This window comes from Ochotona princeps, chromosome 29 (assembly GCF_030435755.1).
Source record: "Ochotona princeps isolate mOchPri1 chromosome 29, mOchPri1.hap1, whole genome shotgun sequence".
Lineage (NCBI taxonomy): Eukaryota > Metazoa > Chordata > Mammalia > Lagomorpha > Ochotonidae > Ochotona > Ochotona princeps.
The window spans coordinates 13,685,196-13,708,808 of record NC_080860.1 but is presented as its reverse complement, the minus strand read 5'-3'; the positions used below and the strand labels follow the sequence as shown (position 1 = coordinate 13,708,808).

General features: G+C 50.0%; 1 protein-coding gene across 1 annotated transcript in view; it reads right to left on the bottom strand.

Annotated features, from left to right (window-relative positions):
- Positions 1–8,805: 8,805 nt before the first annotated feature.
- The window catches only part of SEZ6L (seizure related 6 homolog like), a 188,815-nt gene continuing 174,007 nt past the window's right edge, over positions 8,806–23,613 (bottom strand). Inside the window, exons 12-17 of the mRNA XM_058657007.1 lie at positions 22,397–22,588; positions 16,594–16,788; positions 14,501–14,533; positions 12,441–12,555; positions 11,727–11,829; positions 8,806–9,390 (exon numbers count right to left, since the gene is read on the bottom strand). Coding sequence (XP_058512990.1) covers positions 9,361–9,390; positions 11,727–11,829; positions 12,441–12,555; positions 14,501–14,533; positions 16,594–16,788; positions 22,397–22,588 — 668 coding nt within the window. The 3' untranslated portion in view covers positions 8,806–9,360. The remainder of the gene's footprint in view (positions 9,391–11,726; positions 11,830–12,440; positions 12,556–14,500; positions 14,534–16,593; positions 16,789–22,396; positions 22,589–23,613) is intronic.

The following is a 23,613-nucleotide window of genomic DNA, read 5'->3' as shown; positions in this document are numbered from 1 at the left end:
AGGATCCAGCAGGGCATTGGGAACTGCAGGATCCTAGGGTTACGGGAGATTGGTGGGGAGTGATTTTTGATCACTCCGCAGTACACCTTAAAGAAACCAAGGCCCAGAAGAAGTAAAATGGCATCGGGTCTAAAATGGCAGTGTCTTATCAATCTTCGGGGCCAATATTTGAGACACTCCTCACAACAGCCACTTGGGGAGTGGACCAGTGGATGGAGGATCTTTCTATCTCTACTTCTCTCTGTTAATCTACCTTTCTAATAAAAATATATAAATCTTTAAAAAGTTTAATTCATAAATTAGGTGTTTTAAGTGATTAAACAACAGCCAGGAATAAAATACAGCAATGAAAACAATATGCTATTACAAAAAGTATTGAAAGCCTATGGTTGGTTTGTTTCTAGAATTCTCCCTTGAATATTTTCTGGGCTATGGTTGGTTCAGATAACTGCATCCCCAAAGAAGGGGAAGCATATATTTGAAAGAAGAATCACATTCTCAATCGCTCTGGCTCAGGGGCTGGCAAATCCTAACTGGCTCACTTCTGATCCAAATTCCTGCTAACGTGTGTGGGAAGGCACAGCAGAAGATGACTTAATTGGTTGGGCCCCTATAGTGGGTGTGGGTGTGCCAGGGGCACCACAATGCTGGCCCCAAAAGACCTGTTTTAGTGTAAAAGGAGCAGCCCCAAATAGGCTTTAACCCAAAGAGAAGGTTTGGCTTGTGGGGTTGCCAAAGTAGAGGTGAGTAGGTTTGGCTTGTGGGGTTGCCAAGGTAGAGGTGAGTAGTTTTGGCTCTCAGCCCCGGCAGCTCTAAGCACCCCAACAATGTCTCCTGGAGTCTTCTCCTTTTCTTTGTCTGTTGCTCTTTGCAGGCCGGGCTTGCTGTACGCCAGCAAGAATGAATGAATCAACGGATATGGGAAATTTCTCTCTCTCTCTGTAAGCAAGATGGCTGCTGGTGGGTTCAGGGCCATCTCCCGGCTGGTAGGCAACACTAAAACACACCTCTCCCTGCCCCAAATGAACATCTCCTATTGGTGTAGCTCAGTCACGTGATCTGCTCTGACTGCATCCCAGCATCTCTGATTGGCCAGACTGTGATAAAGTCCTCGCCGCGTCAGAATCAAGGTCGACTTCACGCAAGGTTGTAGAGCAGGAATTCTGCTCTTTCCAAAGAATGATAGAGGAGCTGCAAGAGAGAGGAGATTGCATTTTCATTAAAATCAGCAGATGGCATCCTTGACTTGACAAAAGGACCTTGACTTTGAAAAACACTGGAATTTAAGTCCATGTGTACCAGGGTCTTCCTCCAATGGCTAGACCGGATGTTGTGCCCTTTTGTCTTGAGCATGTTGGAATTATCATGATGATACAGCCTCCCAGAAAATTCTAGGGCAGAAAACACTGGCAAGTCAGGAGGTGAGGGGCAGCATCCCAAGCCTGCCTCTGCGCTGACTCGTGGCGGCAGCCTGGCGGGCTGAAAGTCAAGCCCTGACTGATAAGAAGGCAGGAGACTCAGAGCTGCTAGTGAGGCTTGTTGAGATAAGCAAGCCTGTGTGTGGCTCCCCCACGAGGGGGAGTCCTTTGCATTCTGTAACTTCTGATAGGCAGGTACTTCTGGTCGGCTCCTGCAGAATCAGAACCTACTGTGACGATTTTTAAGTGTTTTCTGGTTGATTTTTAAGTGCAATTGGATGCCCTCTTTGAAACCCACGTTTTCTGTAACCGACTCACGCCCGCTGGCATTTCCCTCCTGTTAAGTTCGTCCTGCAACTCGGAAGACGGTTGCACTGAGTGCAGCACATGGGGGTGGGAGGGCTGTTTATAGGGCTATGGCTCCGTGTCTGGGGCAGAAGATTCTCTGAATTGGGAAGCCTTGGGGCGGGGGGATGGACACAGAGGATTTTCAAAAAGTTTTTCAGTGTGCTGGACTTGGCAATTTGTCTCTGGCGACTTCTTCCTACAGAGCACCAGTCACAATCAGGTTCTTAAAGGATTCCATCCACCTGGGTTGGTGGGGGGCTGAGCTGGCACAAAGGCCCCTGCATCCCACCCTTGAGTGGCCAGAATCAAGTGCCGTCTCTGCTTCTGACTCAGCCAAGCTTGCTAATGTACACCCGTATGAGGCAGGAGGTATGGTCCAAGCACTTGGTCCCTACCGCTCAGGTGGGAGACCTCAGTTGAGCTGGTTCCTGGATGTGGCCTGCCCTGGCTTTGGCTGTTGCAGGCATTCAGGGAATGAATCAGCAGAGATGGGATACTTCTCTCTCTTCACCTTTCTTTCCGACTAGGCCATTTGAATGAAGTGAAAATAAATACAACTTAGGAAACAATCTCCTTTTTGTGGACTTGGAGTAGTCCTCCAGTTGAGGTCAACATCCTTGAGTCCACCCTGGGTCCAAGGTGACTCCCCCTCTCTTTTTATTATTATTTTTTTAAGCCCATGAGAATGCTCGGCCTGGGCCCCTTGCATGGACAAGGATGAGATGACAATGGCTCTGGTTGTTTTGTTTCTGTTCCAAGGTGAGGAGCCGCCCTGCCCAGTCTCCACCTTAAATGCGCTTTCTCAGATTCCATATCATCTTGATGTCTTTGTCCAGACAAACCACTGTGACTATCTTTAGGAGGCTCAAGGCCTTGTAGAGGCTGCCCTCTGGTGGTTCCAGGGACCCAGTTTGCCCGTAACAATGATCATCTTTCTGGCTTGACTGCTGGTTGATATTCATTTCTTCAACAACTGTTGAAGAATGGCTGTTGGGTGTCCGGCTCTGTGATAGCAACACCCACAGTGCTATTAGCAGCGTGGCTGTGAAGCAGCTATTTCTGAATTTAGCATAAGTGACAATTTTGTTTGGAAACGTAAGTAAAAACTAGATCTTTAAAGTTGTTAAGCCATGTCAATGTCCAAAGTGCTTTTTCTATTCTTTGTTATCTGTTAGGGAAAAGGATTTGTGAGCTGATTTTGGATAGAAATAGAATCTAGTGAGAAAAGGAGGAGAGGCAGAGAGTGAAAGAGAGAGAGAGAGAGAGGTGGTGGAGAGGAATGCGAGATTGACAGAGCAAAATCTGAAAAGTTGATAGGACTTTTTGGAAAATGGTATTTGTATCTTATCTGTGTTTTATTATTTTGATTTAGTTGGGTGGTAAAGAGGCAGAGAGAGTTCAGATTTCCCATCTACTGGTTCATTGTTCAAAATGTTCACTATAGGCAGGGCCGGGCCAGGTCCAAGGCAGGAGCTGGGAGCCAAGAACTCAATTCAGGTCTCCTGTGTGGATAGCCGGAACCAACTGCTTGAGCCACCACCATTGCCTGAGGCATGTTTGTTCTCCATCTTTGAACCTGCAAAACCCAGCAAGTTCTCTTTATTTCATTGACGAGGCCATGGCATGCTCTAGTGTTTCGTTAGACGTCATTGCTCCTAATATTTCCTCTGCCCTAAAGGCTCACTGAAGGTGACAGTATCATTTCCATCACTCTTCAGAGCCACTCTGCCCATACAGGTCACTTCAGAGGACAACCGATCTCCTAGGTCCCAGGAGGAGACAGAAGGGGGAGGCAACCTCTGGACTTGTGACAGGAGGCACAGCCCGGATGGTTGAATAACCCTCTTGGGAGTGGTTCCCACCACAGCTCACATTCACAGCTCATACAACTCGGTGGCCTGATCCTGTAGATTCCAAGAAGGCTGATGGCTGCCCATCATCCCGTCCTGCTTTTTCCAACCTCTTCTGTTCAGATTGCCAGTGTCTTTATTCTCATAATTTCACCTTTCAGATTTGCTAGGAACAGTTGATGAAGGCTGTGTCTTGTACCTTGATCTTTTCATCAAATGAATGTTTGGCCATACTGTTAGATTCCCTCAAACAAGCTCTCTCAGTTTTTTTTTCTTTTGTAAAATGGATGGACTAAGAATGTTTCAACATTTTAGTTCTGGTTACTTTTCACTGGTTCTTTCCTTGGGTCATATCTCTTCCTTCACATTTCACTATTAGTTTGGAGAAATCAAGTCACTCTGTCAACACTTTGCTTGGAAATCTCAGCTAAGTGAATTTCATTGACTGCAAGTGATGCCTTTCAACATTGGCTCAAGTTCTTTCCACCCGCAACTGGGATGACCTTTCTTCTAGTTTGCAGTAACACACTTCTCCTGAGACCTCACTTGAAAGGTCTTTAATATCCACAGTTCTTTTATTAAATTTATTTACTCATTTATTTGAAGTGCAGAGTTAGCAAGAGGAGAATCTTCCACTTGATGGTTCATTCCCCCAGATGGCCAGAGCTGGGCCAGTCTGAAACCAGGAGTCAGGAGCTTCCTCTGGGTCTCCCATGTGGGTGATAGGGACCCAAGCACTTGGGCTATTTTCTGCTGCCTTCCCAGGTGCATTAGCAAAACGCTGGATTGGTTGTGAAGCAGCCAGGATTCAAATTGATGCCTGAATGGGATGCTGGCGCTTGCAGGTAGAGGATTAGCCTGTTGAGCCATTGTACCAGCCCCCCAATAACCATATTCCTATCACCTTTCTGTTCAACAGTGTGTGGAGTTTTTCTAGCCTTTACCTCAAAACTGCTCCAGCCTCTGCACGTTCCTGAGTCCTGGCAGGACTGCACTTTCCAGCACCAGAATGTGTATAGTCAGGATTTTCTGGAGAAACAGACTGATATGGCATCAGGAGGTGGGGGAAGACAGAGAGAAAGGCTGGGGATGGTGGTGGAGAGAGGTTTATTGTAAGGCATTGGGCCACACAATTACAGAGACGGAGAAATCTCAGAATCAACCATCAGCAAGCTAGGGACCCAGAAAGGCCAAATTGTTGAACCCACAGCCCAGGAGAGCTGATGGTTGGAGAAGCAGACAGGGAGAGGTTTGCTGTTACGATTGAGAGGTGAGCCTTCGAGTTCTGTTCAGATCTTCCACTCATTGTATAAGCGTTGCCCACGTCAGAAGGGCAATTGGTGTTACTCAGTCTACCACTTAAATGTCAATCTCATTAAAAACATGTTCACAGATGCACCCAGAGCACTCAACCAATCAGAATTATTCCTACTCCTTAAGGTTTAAGGCCATTGGTGTTGCTAGGCTTGGAACTCGCTCGAGATACATGCCTATCCTGCCATTATGCCCCAAGAACACATAACTTGGTGGGTTTTGCAGGTTCAAAGATGGAGAACAAACTTGCCTCAGGATGAATTGGACCTGAGCTCTCTGCCTGGTGACATTCAGATGAGATGTTTGGATGTTAGAGTTGGTGTTGGAATGCATTAATAATTCTGGGGCTGTGGGAGCAAAAGAATATATTCTGTAACTGAGAAAGACATAGATTTTAAGGAGTGAGGAATGGGATACTGAGGATTGAATGTGCATGTTGAAACTCTAACCCCACTGTGACTGTATCTGGAGATAGGGCATAGAATCCATAAGAGATGGTTCAGGCTAAATATGTTCATGAGGGGGCTGCTAACGCAAGACTGTGGCATTTTAAGATGAAGATTTTTCTCTGTCTTTCCTCTCAACTCCACCCTTTATAAAGTTAGAAGAAGGCCATCTTTGGGAAGACCAGATAGACAGCCCTCACCAGGAAATCAATTGGCTGCTTCCTTGGTCTTGAACTTCTTCAAATTTCCTCACTGTAAGAAGTACCTATTCTGGGGCAGATGTTATGCTACAACAAGTTAAGCCACCACCTGAAATGGTGGTGTCTCCTATGGGCATCGGCTTGTATCCTGGCGCTCCACTTCTGATTCAGCTTCCTGCTATATTGTTTATGGGAAAGTAATGGAAGAAAGGCCAACTATTTTGGGCCCCTGTCACCCATGTGGGAGACCTGGATGAAGCTCCTGGCTCCATGCTTCAGCCTGACCCAACCCTCACTGTTGTGGCTGTTTGGGGAGTGAATCAGTGGGTGGAAGATTTCAATCTCTCTCTCTACTTTTCAAGTAAATAAGTAAAACATGATTAAAGAAATATACTTTTGTTGTGTAGATCATCAGGTCTGTGGCTGTAGGGCATGTCTGAACCAAGATGGAGGACCCCGTGTGTGAAGCTGGCAGTTCTGTCTCATTTTAGATATCTCCCAAATAGTCTCAGAGCCATCCCAGAGTGGGACATCCCGTCTTGGCATTCAAAGTATTTGCAAGTGTTCCCCTTCGCCCACTCCCCCCTACCCCTGCAGAAGCCAGAAATGCTCTGCTTGGCAGAATTCAGGAGTGTTTGCAACAGAAACTCCACAAAAGATTGGACTCTTTTTCATTTTTTATTAGCATCAATATATACAAAGTGGAAAATGACTTTATTTTATTATTTAAGCTTAGAAAGTTTATTTTCCTTCGGTTTAGCGAGAAAATGAAAAAGAAACTTGCCCAAGAGAAAAGACGACCTTTGGCAGGGATGGGGAGAGACGTGTATGTTGAACAACTCATTATCTGACCTTCAGTGACTCACTGTGCCTAATCAAAGATGTAGGAAGGTCATGGCCTTTAGACATATTGCAAGGAAGTGTTGTTCTTGTCGAAGGTTCATGCCTCAGTCATGCAACTTCCTCTTGCCATCCTAATCAGGCAGACAATTGGCTTCTTTCTGAACTTCTTGGCCAATCGGAGCTCTCTGCCTGAAGTTTTGTAGGCTCCCAGCCCTCCACTCTCACCCCAAGAATCTGGCTTCAGAAGATCACAGCTCAAAGCTTATCTATGGAACTAAGTAAAGATGGTCCCCAGGTGGTGGTTAAAAGACTTACGCTGGTTAATCCTACCAAAACAACCTATCAACACAAAACAGAAGGCTGAGCTCCGAGCTGTAGGGAGTGAGTGTAAGCACAGGGTGGGAGCTGACAGATACAGCTAATAGGGCTTACTTAGCATGTAACACACCATCACATGCGTTCTCTGAAGTTCCCGCTGCTTTAAAAAACAAAGAGTGACTTCTGGGAAGGCTCAGTTCATTTGTAAGCTCCTCGGGAGGTTGTCCTGTTCAAAAATAGTGAATCCCAATGGGTTTAATATTGATCTTATAAAAACTGGACATCTTCTGAATTGTGTTGAGATGCCTTGTGTGTTTTTGGCACAATGATCATTGTCTTTCGTCTTCATGTTACAAACACATATTTTGACATCTTAAAAAAGAAAAATAAATACCAACCTGTCTTTTTAATCACACTGTACACTGTAGTCTGCATGATCCATCTCTAGGCAAAAACCAACTTTCGAAACATGGTTACAGGTGCTATACAACAGAACTAATACACTCATCTCCTGAAAAACAAAAATCAAAGCCCAACACCTTTTCCCATCACTCCAGTACCCAATCAGAATACCTGGGCTCTGACCTGCTCAGTCTTATGGAGAAGGGTTAGAATAAAGATTCTACACATTGTCAATCTTATACAAGGCAGGAATTCAATTCCACCTCTCCCTAAATATGTTCTAAAATCAAACATCAATTGTTGATCTTTATCTATTCCGGATGATCCAGGGTTAGGGTTAAGAGAAACATGAAACAGAAAGAGAAGCTTACATTATTGCTGGTGCTGTCCTGCTCCAAATGTAATACTGCTCACTAGTACCTGCTACGCTGGTCATTCTTTCATGAAATGGGGTGCAGTCTTTAGTGAGCGCTTACTGTGTGCCACAAATGCATGCCTTTGGGAGCCCCTATGTAGCATTCCTTTCTGGCAGAAGAAGTAAACTGTTCTAACTTTAGATCCCCAAGAGGGCTGAGCTCCTGGTGTGAGAAGTCACCTTCCCTCTGTTTCCTTAGCTGTTTTCACAACAAGTTCCTCATAATGATCCCCAGCCATTCTCCTTAGGGCATGACAACCAGAAAGCTCCTCTCTTTGTTGAAAACAGCAGATCTAAGCAATTCTTGGATGACACAGGATGAACTCCCCACCCCATACAATACCACCCAGCAGGTGTGCCTGTCTGAGCCCCGTAATTGCCACATGGTAGCTCTGTGGCCCTAACGAGGTGAATCTGTCCCCATGTGTTCTGTGCTTTTCATGCATCTTTATCCTCTGCCTTTTAGCCAAGAATCTCCCAGTCACATACTCACCAGTCCCATCAAGCTGGGACCAAAGGATGCTGCTAAAATATAAGGATGCCCATGTGATAAGCCATGTCACTATGGCTGCCTATTCTGACCTGAACTTCCTCCTTCTCTCTTCATTGGTGTTTATGTCAGATGATGTCCAGTCCATTGCAAAGGTGGCTGAGATTTTATATGCCCACTGCTGGTTTTCTGCAGTTCCCCACAAACAGATCTTCAGAGAGAGGTTTCCTCTTCCCCAGATCCTGCACCCCGGAAATTCTTGAAGTCAACAGATGCACAGTGAACTTTCGGCTCCCATAGTACGAAGGCAAAGCGTTGCCAGAACCCCAAGAGGAAGAACAGAGCTCATTCAGGCCATTTCCTGCTTCTCAATACAAACCCTGACGTTCCTAGCGACAAAGCTGTCCCTGTCTCCCAAGCCTGTGGTTTGGTCGTCACAGCTCGAGGTTGGCCCTTGTGAGCAAGGGTGCGGACCCCACCGCCTGTAGCATCAATCACCTGCTTTTTTGCGGCAGAAGAGTGTCAAAGCAAAGAACATTTTATTAACTCCGTTCTCTCACCCAACGTTCCCCGCTCACCCAATTCTTCATTAGAGCACACAGATCTCTCCATCTTCTCTTTGTATGTTCTGTCATTGGTCACCTTTTTCGTTTTTTTCCAAAAGAAAATGTTTCCTTATCTGGTCAGCATCCAGTGGGGCCAGAGTGATAAGAGATTATTCTTAATGGAATGTGAGACCCTGCCAGGGAGGGAGTGAGATAAGACCTTCAAGAAGTTGGTGAAATTGGAAGAGCGGACACACAATTCATTTTGGAGCAGATCTCCAGGAACGGGCTTAAGTGCTCCTACTAAATCCCAACCCAAGTTCAACACCCAACACCCTTCTGATCTAATCCTGGGACTTGTATGAAAAACTCCGTGGGGCATGGGTTCTCAAGTTCATGCAGCTGGATGTTGATGCCACCTTAGCCTAGCGTTGCTGATGGGGGAAACTCAATCTGCGGTGGTTTATTTATTACTGTTATTTTTCGTAGCTGCTGCTGCTTGCCGTTTGTAAGTCTTCCACCTGCTTTCGGAATCGAGGCTGTTAACACGCATTCGGCCCCAGCCTGGGTACATTGGACCACACCTATTTCATTTTTTTTTTAAATATAATAAATACAGCGAACGAAACAGCAAAGCTCTTCAATGAAGAGTCCAAAGCAAAGACGGCTGACGCTCCAGGAGTTGCCATCCAATACCACGGCATCTCTGGATGTGAGTCTCAGGGAAGCTGCGGTTGAGTTCATAGTTTCCTTTCTCTGGAGCAGCAGTCTTTAGATCGAAACCTCATATTCTCTGGTTTCCTGTGGGAGAGACACAAGTGCAGGTTGACAAACCTTTAGATGACAGGGTGTGTACCCGTTCTCCATTGCCCCCTTGGCTGTGTGTGGCTTTGTGGTGTTTTTCTGAATGGATCAATTTTTCGTTCCTATAATGACATACCTGAAATAGACTACTGTAACAAGAAAAGAGGTTTACTTGGGTTCATGGTTCTGAAGGTGTAAGTTTAGGGACCTTCCTGCTAGTGGAGTCTCATGTTGGCACACAGCATTCCAGATCTGTGTATGTGTGCCTGCTTGCTTTTTCTTTTCTTACAACACCCCACCCCAGGAATGGAGTCATGGGGGCTTTACTCTTAATCACTGCCTCTGGATTAAGTTCCCACCCTCTGTGCTTCTCCACGGGGTGGGACACAACGAAACCCTCTCCAAGTCACAGCACTTCCTGCCCTGACCATGACTTGCTTTGGGAGAATGGTGATAAGCAAATGGCATCCAACAGGTGCTCAGAATGTGTGTGTGTTTCTCTCTCTGTCCTCCTCCTAGCTCTCTGAGTAGGGTATATTCCATCAGCCCATGACGCCTGAAGCAGCGAATTCTGAGCTGCACCTGCATTCCCAATGCATAGGTGCCCTGTACTGGGGGCCCTGTGATAATATCACTACACACCAACACTGAATCAACACTGGTGCTTTGAGGAGGTGTGAGTGAGGGACAATGACCAGGAACAAGCAGCAAGTCAAACTCATAGACATGGGGAGGTGGCTGCAAGTCATCCTACAGTGAATGAGGTGGCAAAGATTGTGGTTTGTAAAGTCCTTCCCAGCCCTTTCCATCCTTACATCTTGGCACAGGCTGGCCTTCTACATATCATCCATGTGCCATGGCTTAGTTTTCCTATAGCTTTCTCAAAAACATCTCTGAGCATCCCCCTTCCGACACTCTCCTAATACCCCATTCAATTTTCTGTTCATCACAGTCCATCACTTGGTAATTTATTGTCACAAAAATATTCCTGGGCACGAAGGTTGAGAGGGAGGTGGGGTAGCAGTGAGCAAGCGCATTAAGTTGAGCTTATATCCTGCCTCCAAACCATGTTGTCTTCCCTCTCTGGATCTCTAACTCACTCGCAAGTGTTAAATATGCTGCGAAAGTTTACAAAAGATGGTACGCACTTGAAGGGCCTGACACATGGTAGAGTTGGTTAGACGATGATGATGCATTGCCATTATTGTGAGTTCTACCTGCGTCCTTTGCTGGCCTGTGAGCTCTCTGGTGGCAGGGCATGTGTATTTGGTTCACCATTGTGTTCTTAGTACCTCCCACAGGGCCCAGATCTCATATAGGTAAAGATGTCGCCACTCAATAAAGAGTGGCGTTCAATATGATGTGAATGTTTTGAGTATGTATTCCAAAATCTTGGGTGTTGGAAACCTAGCCCCTAAAAAGTGGCTCAGGTCTTTGTCTTCCATGAACTGGGGGTTCCATATCCCATATCCCGGCTGCTCCACTTTCCTTCCAACTCCCTGCCTGTAGCCTGGGAAAGCAGTAGAGGACAACCCAAGACCTTGGGACCCTGCATTTGCATGAGAGACCTGGAACAAGCTCTTGGTTTCTGGCTTCGGATCAGCTCAGCTCTGGCCACTTGGGGAGTGAACCAGGGGATGGAAGATCTTCTTATCTGTTTCTCCTCTCTGTAAATCTGACTTTCCAATAGAAATAAATAAATCAGAGGAAGGGGCATTGGGGCAATAACAAGGGTTATATGAGGTCATGAAGGGCCCCCAAATACACCTGTGGTTTTATAAAATGAGGTAGAGAAGCCAGAGCTGGCACTCCTATTTCATCATGGGATGTTCTCTGCCACGTTAGGATGCAGCACAAGGGTCCTTCCCAGTGTCTGAACTGTACCAACCACGCTACTCTTGGATTCCTCAGCTTTCTAAGCTGCGAGCCAAACACACTCGTGCTGTTTGTAAACGACCTCATCTGATACAGAGACACAACAGGGCCTAAGACAAGAGGACCGCTGCACATCGCCACCGGGCCACCAGGAGCCTCCTTCGTCTGGACCTTGGCTCTGCGGGTCAGGAGAGCAGCCCTCTGTTCTTCCCACTAAGAGGACATCGTCCTGTCACCCGCTCCAGTCGCCTGCAGTCAGAGCTGGCTTCTCCCAGCCACGTTCTCAGTAGGGGTCGCGGTGCTGGTGGAGATGGGGAGACGGACATCACGGGACAGTGCTTTCGTTCGTGGCATCGTGATCATGCAAGAGGAAATGATTCCTTCGTTTTCAGCTAGGCAGGGATTCCGGACAAAGCTGGACAAAGAATGGGGGGCAGGGAGGAGGGAAGGTGGCTCACCCCCGTCTCATAAATGGGGTTGTCAAACTCCGTTTCCACGGTGATCTGGCTGTAGGGGTGGGAGTACATCAGGGGCAGGCGGAGGCTGGAGTAATAGCGGCATCTACAGTAGAGAGAGGAGAGAGAGAGAGAGAGAGATGTGACTTCTTTGGGGCAGGGACACTGCGTGGTGGCAGCACACATCTCCCATGGTAAGAGTAAAATTCTGAGGTGTCCTCAATTACATTCCAAGGGCTGGAGGCTGACAGTGGGGAGCCAAGCTCACTATCTGACTCGTGGCTAATTGAAAAGAATGCTGGTTGGTGAGTGAAGGTGACAGCCTTAACTGACACCTCGTCCTGGCTCTGTGGCACCACTGCCTTCTACTGATGACTCTGTTCAACCCAGAGACACAGCTGCTTATCCCAGGGGGGCAGCCCTGGGATCTTGGGCTCCCCAGCTAGGCTTAATCCCACCTCTTTTCTCTGCAGCCCAGGAAGGTCCAAAGTGACAGAGGGAACCATGGAAGCTTTCCTTTCTCAAGTTCTTGTTTTAAGAAAATGCTCTCAGCACTGACTTTCTGGTTGCTCCTTGGCCGTGCTGTTGGTGGCTCTGGGGACTTGTTCCATGACCTGCCCCCCAAACTCCAGGTGGAGACCACAAGGCTCCTGGAGGTGACCGGTTCAGCTCTTGGCTGGAGCTGGCTGGCTGGTGACGGAGGGGGTAGCGCCCTACCTTGTGATGTAAATGTAGGCTCCTCCCAGCAGTAAGGAGATGATGAGGACCGGGATGAAGATGGCCAAGGCCATGTTTCCTCCTTCCAAAGATGACTCTGCTGCCGCTTCTGCTACTGAACACACAAACCAGTGAGGTCTGCATTGCACACGCACACCGCCCCCACAGTGACCTGGATTTCGGCTCTCGGCAGGCCGAGCACCTGTGCACCTGCTTTAAAGAGCCAGCATCACTGAGCCTTGCAGAGGGGTGCATCAACTCCAAGGAAGGGGAGAGGAAGGCAGAGACTAGAATCCAAAGTCGGTGGTCCGCCAGAAGGGGGCCCAGGCTGCACCTTAGGTAGAACAGCCTTAGGGGTCAGTGAGAATGACATGGTTTAAATCTTGGACACTCCACTTCCGTTTGGTACAGCAGAAATCTAACTCAAGGGAGGTCTTGGGGGGGGGGGGATTCCAAAACAATAGCAGCTGGGAAGGGAGACTCGCTGGAAGTGTCACAGAAAGTCAGAAGCAGAGTTGCATCTGACACCGAAACACAGGAGCGAAGGGCAAACGCTATCCCTTTGTCCACCAGGTTGTTAGTGGGGTTCCCAAATTTGGCAGCTTATCCCTGGGAGAAGAGGACAGCCCCTTCCAGGTTCACTCAGTCTGATTCCAGTGCAGGACTGGGCTTGGAGCAACCAGGACAGCTCTCAGTCTGGCACACTCTGAGGGCACCAGGTCTACGAGGACTCAGTGTTGAGTTTCAGAGGCCCGCACTGCGCAGGCTCAAGCTGCGCTCTCGGCTTCAGCCTGGCCATGGTGAGCAATAGGGTAGGTGTTCTGGGGGCAGAAGGATGGGTGAGGGGACAGACTTCCTCAGCATAGCTTCAAAGGAAGCTAACATCTCTTTTAGCAAGTTGGTCCCCAGCAGCATTCCTCCGCTAGCTCCGTGGCCATGTCTAAGCCAAGCTTAGCTGTGTGACAATCTAGAAGCTATTCATTGCCATTCCACGAAGTCAAACGCAAAACAACAACAAATAAAACCAATCCTGATGCTGGCAAGAAATGCAGGTGTGCAAGACATTGCAGTGGCACGCATGGTCTCTGGCAGTCCCAGTCCTTCCAGGGTTCACTTGTTGGCCAAAGGAAAGAATAGGGGTGCTCGGATGAGCCCATCACAAAGGTCCCCCCACTTTGCTTTCCAGGTGGAGGGAGTGCTCCAGCTCTGCCTTTTTGCTGACTCCACCTGTTCAGTGGGACTGCCTTTTGTTGCAAGAAACAGCTATTAACAAAAAGCAGCGTACGCATTCTCAGACTCTGCGTGAATTCTCTGCTGCCAGACGGCTGAACTTAGCCTCCAAAATCGTAGTAAGAAAGACTGCTTTATGAGCCGAAACTTAAAAAAGGAAGCAATTCATGGCGTAGTTTTTCTGACATCACAGTCCCGGCCGGTGGCCTTGTCCCAAACGGAAAGGAGTTGACTCAAGATGTGGAACCCTTCCCGTATGGAGGCCACGGGAAGGGAGAGGATCATAAAATACGGAAAAACGCCACAGGAAACTGCTTGGCAGCTTTCTAACGTCTGTTCCCTGTGCTTCAATTTCACTTAATGAAAGAGAGCGCAAGAAGTGTGTGGGAAGAGGCCAGGAGATGACTTGGGTGGATAAGAAAAAGTGTTGGTGGAGAACGCATCTGCGCCACTCCCAAGGCTGTGCATGGTCAGGTCCCCTGCCGGCCCTAGGTCTGGTTCCCCAGATCGGCGTGGTGTGTAAAGCTTTGCGACAGGGCAACAGGTGCACGGTTAGCTTTCTTTCCCTCCTTGTCTTCAAGCCTGCATCGGCTGTCTAAATTCTGTTCAGGTTCTATTGAGAAGCTTGGAGCGCAAATCTAGCCGCTGCTTTTTTCGTGACACCGCTTGATTTGAAATTCTCTCTGACAGTGTGGAGATGGAAGACCTTTTGTTTTTTATTTAAGCACCTAAATAAAGCTATTCAAGGACCTGCCTTTGCTTTAAGCTTAATTACTGGCTTCCTTTCCTCCCCCACTCCCCTTCTGCTCCAATTCTGTGATAGAACTCACCTTCTAAAGCATGTTCAAAATTGTCTTGATTAACTGTAAGAGAAATGAGGAGTCATCGGTCAGCGTCAAGACAACTTACTCATTTCAAGTGGAACCAAGGTCCAAGGGTCCACGGTCAATGCCCAGACCCCGCTTTGCATCTTGGGCTACCTGGGTAGATTTTCTTCTTGAGTAACCCAGAGAGGAGCGGGCAAATAAGAAACCCACTAAATCAGTAATAGTAGCAACTCATCCATCGTCACGGATCCCTCGCCACGCCAAGAGCTCTCCCAGCCGCTGCTGCCCGTTCAACCCTCACAGCAGCCTTCCTCACCGCTTACCCAAGAGCTAACAAAAGTTCAGAGAGGCCAAGCAACTTTTAAGAGATGCAAGTGCGATTGCAACAGGGCTGGCTAGACTCTCTCCTCCTCTGCCCCACAAGGATGGAGTCATCTGAGCGTGCTCTTGGAGGACAAAGCACTCCTGGAGGGAGAGGTTCAAGTCACAGTGGAGACGGAACTCAACTGCACTGCCATGCACGCGTCGCTCAGGATGGCTACGATGTGGGACTTGCCCATGGATGATGGACATTCACGGGGATCTCTGCTTCCTGGTTGACGTTTGGTTCTTTCCCAGGCCAGCACTATGTCATCTGGTTTTCCTTCACGGTGCTGGCTGGTGGCAGGCTGCCCAGTGACCATGAAGGAAGCCACCGACACTACACTGTGTGCTGTGCTGCTACGCTGGGGACTTGGGGTGGGAATACGACCTGCATCTTCCACTATCAATATTCTCATTTCCTGTTAAGATTTGGCATGAAGGCACCCCTGGGTCAACGAGGAACATCTGTGCCTATTGATGTTAAACCTTTAGGAGTTCATTTTATTCTACATGTATTTGGCTAGCCTGTGGACTCATGGAAAGTGATATTTATAAACCTCTACTCCTTGTAGAAGAGCTCTTGGTGTTCAGGAGGATGGGGGCTGCTTTCCACCCATGTCATCGTGGCGGTTGGAAATACATGCGTAAGGACAAAGGTGAGTACAGGCAGGGGTTAAGACCCTGGTGCGGTCCCTGTATACCACACATCACAGTTCCCAAGTTCAAGTCCTGGCCCTGCTCCTGGCTCTCCGTCCCTGCTAACGTGCACCCTGGGAGGCAGTGGTGATGAACTAAAGTGATGGAGCTTCTGTCACCCATTGGGGAGATCTGGGTTGAGTTTCCAGCTCCCAGACCAGGGCTGTGGCTGGCATCTGGGCAGTGGACCAGAGGCAGGCTGTCTCAACCTGATCTCCCTTGTGGGTGGAAGGGGCCACCCAAGGACTTGGGCCTTCTCAGGAGCATTAGCAGGAAACTGGACAGGAAGTGGTGTAGCTGAGACTTGAAACATGGGTCGCTGGTGTTGCAGGGAGTGGCTCGACCTGATGTGCCAAAGGACCTGCCCTGAGTGTTTTCTTATGGCGGCAGCTCACGCCCTGATGGACGGCACCAACCACGACGTGTGTGGGAGCTCGTTCCGCAGCTCAGGCAGATGTATAAAGCTCAGTGTCATGGGTGAGCTCATCGAAGAGGGTGGTGATGAGGGGTGGGGCCTGGTGGGAAGGATGGGAGGGTCTTAGGGCACCGGGGATGCTCTCCCTGGCAGGAGGTTCTCCAGAGAGCGTGGGACAGGAGCCCAGCTGGTCTGACTCATACCAGGAGAATTTCTGGGCAGAGAGAGTGGATCAGGATGCCCACCCTTGAACCTGAACCTGTAAACTGTGCTCTAGACATCCTACTTTCAAGGTGAGATTCTAAGGGCATTTCATCACAGCACTGGATAGCAAGGCATCCTTGATTTCATGACACACAGCCAGCCCAGAGCCCTGGCGAGCCAGCCCCCTGACACACAGCCACCCCAGAGCCCTGGCGAGCCAGCCCCCTGACACACAGCCAGCCCAGAGCCCCAGTGAGCCAGCCCCCTGACACACAGCCAGCCCAGAGCCCTGGCGAGCCAGCCCCCTGACACACAGCCAGCCCAGAGCCCCAGTGAGCCAGCCCCCTGACACACAGCCAGCCCAGAGCCCCAGTGAGCCAGCCCCCTGTCTTCCTACCCTGGGAGTGCACATCTTTACCTTTGCAAACAGGCAGCGGCCCGTTCCAGTGGGACGGCTGCCCCAGGATGCAGCGGATGGTCACTTCGCCCATCAGCTCAAAGCCCTCGTAGCACATGAAGGTGAGGGACTCCCCTGGCAGGTAGAGGCGCTTGTACAGGATCTGGTACCCATTTTCAGGTAAGCCCGGGTTGTCGCAGGCCAGAGACTCCTCGGCTGAAACACAAAGGCACGGTGGGTTCCAATGGAGCCTCCTTCCCCAGGACCCCTCCCTCCCCACAGCCCTGGCTTCTCCACAGTGCTCCGTCCACCTCCCCACGTGCTCTGGAACCATTTCCTGCTTCCCAGGCCCACCCTAACCCCTCTCCCTCTATAATACAGACTGGCATGTGGGCACGGTGGGATGCGCTGGCTGTTGCTCTTTGTTAGCTGTGTGTCCTCCAGCAGGCAGTACCCCCTCTCCAAGCCTGCTTGCCCACCGGCCCCATGAGAACACCCCTATAAATGTCACAGGAATTTGGGAGGGTAAATCAGATCACAGATTCAAAACACATAGGATGCTCCTGGTGTGATGGCGACTGCAGGTGTTTAATGCTCAAACACTTTTTCTCGTTTCTCGTCCGGCACCTGACCCACCCATCCAGTGTGGCCAGGTCTTATCTTTCCATCCCAAATCCTCTTTTCCTCTTCCAGGAAGAATCCTGGGCCACCATCAGGACTTCCAGTCCTCCCTCTCTCCCCTCAGTGACACCTACACTGCACTGTGTTGGGTTGCTTATCCGTTCTCCCCCAACCTGAACTGGTAGGCTAGAGGCTCTGGGACTGTGGTACAGAGAGAGGGCAGGAGGAGGCGCAGGCTGATGAGCCACACTGCCCTCTTGTGGCCTCTCTGCCCCACCTGGTGACCTAAGACTTCTGGCTCTAAAGCCTTTAGAAAGAGTTACAATTTAGTCATTTTGAGACAGGTGTTTGGCACAGCCCAGAAGAGGCTGCCGGGTGATGATGTTGTTTTGTTTTTAAAGATTTATTTATTTTTATTGAAAGGCAGATTTACAGAGAGAAGCAGAGACAGAAAGAAGAATTTTCCATTTTTTCTGGTTCACTCCTCAAATGGTCACAATGGCTGGAACTGAGCCAATTCAAAACCAGAAGCCAGGAGCTTCTTCTGGGTCTCCCACACAGGTGCGGGTGGGCCACCCTCTGCTGCTTTCCCAGGCCACAAGCAGGGAGCTGGAAGGGAAGTGGAGCAGCCAGGACATGAACTGATGCCCATATGGGATGCAGTGCTTGGAGGTGGAGGAGTAGCTGGTTGAAGCAATGTGCTGACCATCTTGGTGGGTTTCTTGGGGTTTTTTTTGGGGGGGGCACTGGCATACCCCATGCCTTGCTTTCAGCCAACGGAATGTGGCGCCAGAGATAAGATGTTCCTTCCACAGTGCGACACACCATCGCTGCTTGTGCCTGGCTGCACCTCAGCTTGGGTGAAGGCATTGGCCACGCCGCTGTGTGCTGGCTTAGGCCACGCGTGAAGGAAGAGAGGATGACCTCATGGTGACAACAGCCAGGAAGGAGGGACTGCATCTTGCAAACAGGACTGCTTGTGTGTGAGCCTCCAGGGGAATCTTTCCCAGCCCCAGTCTGTCTGCTGGGGAACTGGGAACTGCAGCAGCCTGGGCAGACATGCGCAGACTCCGGCCCACACGTATTTACCGTCATGTGTAGCCCCACATGGTGACTTTCAGAAGCCGCCCGTTCCAGATTCGTCTCCAAGGTCTGAGCATCCTTTGTCGTCTGCAAAGTCACGTCTGCCACCTGCCACCTCTCTCTTTCCTGAATTTTCACGCCAGGAATCCCAGGATTCACTCGGCACAATGCCCAGCTCCCTGGAAGCAGCCATGTCTCCCCGCAACAAGTGCATCTTAAGCAAACGGCTAGGCGCTTTGACCTTAGTGGGGGACCAGGGAGTGATCTGACCGCCCCCTTCCCCTCTCTGAGGTCGCGGTGCCATAGCCCGTGCCCCCCTCCAAGTGTGTCATATGGAGTGTCTGTAAGAATTGGTCCTGGGGCACTCAGCTCCACAGATGCTCAAGTGGACCCTGTTGGATGGAGTTGCATTTGTGGGCACACGGCTCTTCTAGGCTGTGAAGCATCTCCAGAGAACCTGTGTGGTCCCTGCTTGAGCACAAACCCTCCATGCTTGGCTGTTAGACTGTGGGTTTAGGGAATGAAGACAAGAGGAGGGCCATACCTGTTTTGTGCGTATACTTTTTGAAATGAATGTGTTTTTATTTGTTTGGAAGATAGAGTGATACAGAGATAGAGGAGAGAAAGAGAGAGAGAAAGAGAGACTCCCATCTCTTCCATCTGCTAGCTCACTCCCTAAATGGCTGCAATGGCCAGGGCTGGGCCAGGCTGAAGCTCGGAGGCTGCAACTCCATCTGGGTCTCCCACACGAGTGCAGGGGCGCAAGTGCTTGGGCCATCTTCCACTGCTCTCCCAGGTGCTTTAGCAGGGAGATGGATCGGAAGCGGAACAGCTGGGACTTGAGCTGGCGCTCGGACATGGGAGGCTGCGAGGTTTAAAGGCATTTCAGTGGCGAGTGGGGGTCGTCTGCTTCCATCCACTGACACCCAGCCAGTCCGGGAGTCAGCCTGGGAGTCGGTCCCCAGGCCCTTGTGTGGCCGTAACAGCACAGCACTTGGCAGGTGCAGCCGGTAGGCAGTCCCTGCCCAGGGAGTGCTTCCTGTGGGCCCAGCAGTGTGTCCAGCAGAGAGCATGGCATTGCAGCTGCCCTCCATGGCTCCTGGGGCCAGCACAGGAAGAAATGGATACTGGAACAAAAGTGTTGGTGCTGTTAACAGCATGAACCCTAGGAGACTTCTCTCTGGGGGCGAAAAGACAGGTGCTGTGTCTGGGAACCGGCAGGAGACTGCCTCCATGCAGGTGAGGCGTGGACTTACAGGAGGGGAGTCGTGCATGATGCAAGTTTGGGGACATGAGATTACAGGAAAACCGCGTGGATTTCAGAAATGATAGGCCACCATGGTCAGGGTTGGGCCAGGCTGAAGTCAGGAGCTTCATCCAGGTCTCCTACCTGGGTGGCTAGGACTCAAGCACGTAGGCCATCCTCTGCTGCTTCCCCAGGCAGGTAAGCAGGGAGTTGGATGGAAAGTGGAGCAGCCTGGACTGGAACAAGTGTCCAAGAGGTGATTTCATCATCACAGGCTGCAGCGTAATTTGCTGAGCCACATCGCCCCTACCCCAGCAAGTTTTCTATTTTTTTTTTTAGCTAAACTAAGCCAGTGCTCCAGCAGGTCCCCCGTCAGCCGTGGCGTGGGGTCTCCAGGGATGTGTGGGTATCTCTATGGGAGTGCAGTGTATGAACTCTGGGTCCAGCACTTGTTCTCCCCCCAACCCTGTGGGGGAGACGGCTTCCTCTTTCTAGCATCAGCCCTTAAGAAGTAACCCCAAGAAATCCAAGTGAGCCACTTGCAGTGGTACCATCCGACCAGCAGGTGGCAGTGGCACCTTAAAATAATTCCTATCCCTTTAGAATTTTCTTTCATGAATACAGTCATGTACATAACAAATAGTGAGAACGCCTGTTACATACATTTCAGAGATGGTCTTTCAAAAAAGATTTATTTTTATTGGAAAGGCAGATATACAGAGAGAAATTTTTTTTTTTCATCTATGTTTTACTTCCCACATGGCTGCAAGTAGCTGAGGCTGGGTGAGCCCGGAACTCCAGCCAGGTTGCCCACCCATCGTGGGTGGCAGGGACCGAAGCTTTTGGGCCATTTTCTGCTGTTTCGTGGGTTTCATGATCGAGGAGCTGGATCAGAAGCAGAGCACAGCTGGGACTTGAACCAGTGCCGCTGCGGCAAGCGGCGGTTTAACTCACCGTACACTGCATCGCCGGCTGCCATCACCCTTGCTTCAGACATGCTGTGTGACCGGCAAGGGTCAGACACGCTGGTCAGCCGAGGAGACAGGATGCTCCCAGTCCACCGTTGGCCACTGCGCAGTCCCACAGAAGGAAGTGGCTGAGCTGTGACCCCGACTCAGCGTTCTCTGGCTCTAACTCGGTGTGATCCGCTGGCCAGCACCCTGGGCAGGAGAAGATGTGCACGTGGCGCCCTCTCGTGGCAGAAACCAGGTCTGTGGGGAGTGGGCGTGTGGAGCATGAGCACCCTCTGGTGGCAGAAGAGCGACATGGCTCGTGGCCCCAGTTCTCACCCAGGGGCCAGAATCAGCTGTGTGTTCCATGGGGAGTTACTTTCCCTCTCTGGGCTCCACTTCTCAAGTCAGTGGGTTGGACCAGGTGAGCCCCACGTTCAGCCATGTTTTCACTCAGGTCGCGCGCACTTGGGGCTGGGTCATTCCCCGGGCTGCGGGTAGTCCTGGCTGTTGCAGGTTTTTGTGGAGTGGACCCATGGATGGGAAGCAGCCTGGTGTACCTCTTGCTCAAGGTGGCCACAGCATGCAAGTTCCTCCCCAGGTCCCTGGGCGCTCAGCGAGTTTTCCAGCCTGCAGCTCTGCTTGTGAACTCATTAGCATGGGTGTCGGGGAAGCTGTCGCGGCTCAGTCCAGCAGGTGTAGTGCTGAGATCTGGGGAAAGGTGATCCCGGCAGGAGGGAGGGGGACGCTGGAGTCTAGGAAGTCCAGGTCGCTGCTGTACCCCATGATGGTGATGCTGATGGGGCCTTTGCAGACAGTACCCTACTAGCGCTTTGCTTCTTGGTATTTTGCAGTCAGCTTGTATTTTTAGCTGATTATCCCTCTGCAGCATGAGCTATGAAAGTCTGGGTCGCTGGAAGGAAAGTAGACTCATATTTAACTCCTTGTGGAGGCTCTGGACTGAGTGACATTCAGGTGCAAGGGTTGCTGTCTCCCGCCATGCCTCGGGCCACCTTGGCTCCTTGTTGCCCACAAGGCCAGCACGGGGTGCTGAACCAGTGGAGCTCGTTCTGATCTTGAGCTACGAACCGCCAGCACCAGGATTCAAAATAAACCTCTCTGTTATTTGCATTGGGTACAGGGTGCAGGCACAGCAAACTTACTCTACTTTTTCCTTTCTTTCCTCAAAGTTGAATTCTTAGTTATCCAGCAGAAGCAAGAACTTGCATAGCTCCTGGAACTTGAGGCCATTCCCCACGGGAGCTGTTGGTGTCACACTACTTCACACTATCAACGCAGACGGCGGCTTTGAAGATCCCACTGCGGTGGGATGTTCTGATCCTTCTATGTGAGCTCAGCTTTCTTTAAGACATTGCCAGGAACTCGGTCACAGAGCCTCTGAGGATGCTTCGAAAATGATCTGGGTCTGTATCTGGCTCCTACTGTTAGCTAGGTATCCCATTGTTAGCCAGCTGTTCCAATGCTAACTAGCTGTCCCACCATTGATTCGCTGTCCCAACATTAGCTGGCTGTTCCACCAGTAACAAGTTGTCCCACCATTAACTAGCTGTCCACTGGCCAGTTAGCAACATCTCACTGTTATCCAGCTGTCCTATTGTTAACCAGCTGTCCCACCGTTCTGCTGTTAGCTAGCTGGGCCCCTGGCAGGTTAGCAGTGGTTGCTAGCTGTGTGGTAGAGGGTTCCCTTGAACACGAGCATCCTTACACCAACAGGAACTGGATAGCACCGTGCTGCCAGGGCTGCTGACCAACAAGAGGGACAGTTGGTAGAGGGCTTGTGCAAGTCTCTCGAGTGGGGTCAGTCACTGTCATGTGGTAACACCCATGACGAAAGCCCTTCCCATGTAGAAAGCCTTTTCCCACCCTGATGCACCTCTGTGCCACACCCACAAACAGGACTCACAGACACAGTGAGGCAGCCGAGACGTCCAAATGGGAGTCCCCGTTTCCCGGCTGTAGCAGGTGAGGAGAGAGCTGCCTTCGAGCACGAAGCCTGGGTTGCAGGTGTACTGGATGGTGGTACCCACCAGCAGCACGGGATCTGAAATCAAGCGGGTTGAATGGTCCACCTCTCCTGGGTCGGTGCAATACATGACTGCAGGGAGAGAGTCAGAGGCCTAGAATCAGAACCAATGTGGACTCAGACTAAGACATGGAGTCAGACTGAGAAACAAATCAGACCGTGATACACAATCAGAACACAAGATGATGATACGGAATCAGACCGCAGACACGGAATCAGACCGCAGACACAGAATCTGACCGCAGACACGGAATCTGACCACAGACACGGAATCAGACCACAGACACGGAGTCAGACCACAGACACGGAGTCAGACCACAGACACAGAGTCAGACCGCAGACACGGAATCTGACCACAGACACGGAATCAGACCACAGACACGAATCAGATCACAGACACAGAGTCAGACCACAGACACGGAACCTGACCACAGACACGGAATCTGACCACAGACACGGAATCTGACCACAGACACGGAACCTGACCACAGACACGGAATCAGACCACAGACACGGAGTCAGACCACATAGTGTCAGAATGATCATCACAGGTTTGCCACAGCAGGACCTGGGTTTCCCTTTGAGAGACAATATGTCTTTTGTTCATCGAACATGGCAGGAGTAATTTAAATTTAATTTCTCCTTTAGGAATTGGCCCAAGAATTTGCACCAGACTGCAGAGGCCTGTGTGTAAGGTTACACACTGCACCAATATTTACAATATTTAAAAAAAGCAATGAAAGCCTTCCAACAAGGAACGAGTTACCTGGGGAGCAGCCGTCACCTAACCCTGGGATCCCCACTCCAGAGGGGAGAGGGAAGGGGCCCCACTGCTTTCCTTGTAGTGCTTATGTTAGACTATAGGAAAATAGGCATTCATTACCTTTTAATTAGAAAGTCAATACAGATAAGAGGAAAACAATAAGCCAATTAAAAAAGAATGAAGTGGATAAATGTGTGATATGAAAAATATCCGGATTCCTGAGTCGAGAAAAAAGCAGTCTTAGGGTAGTTTTCATAAATAGATCCCTTTATGATAAAATGTGCGCCATCTCCAAGCCAACTCATTCTCTGTGTGTCCCTATACATCCGTACAG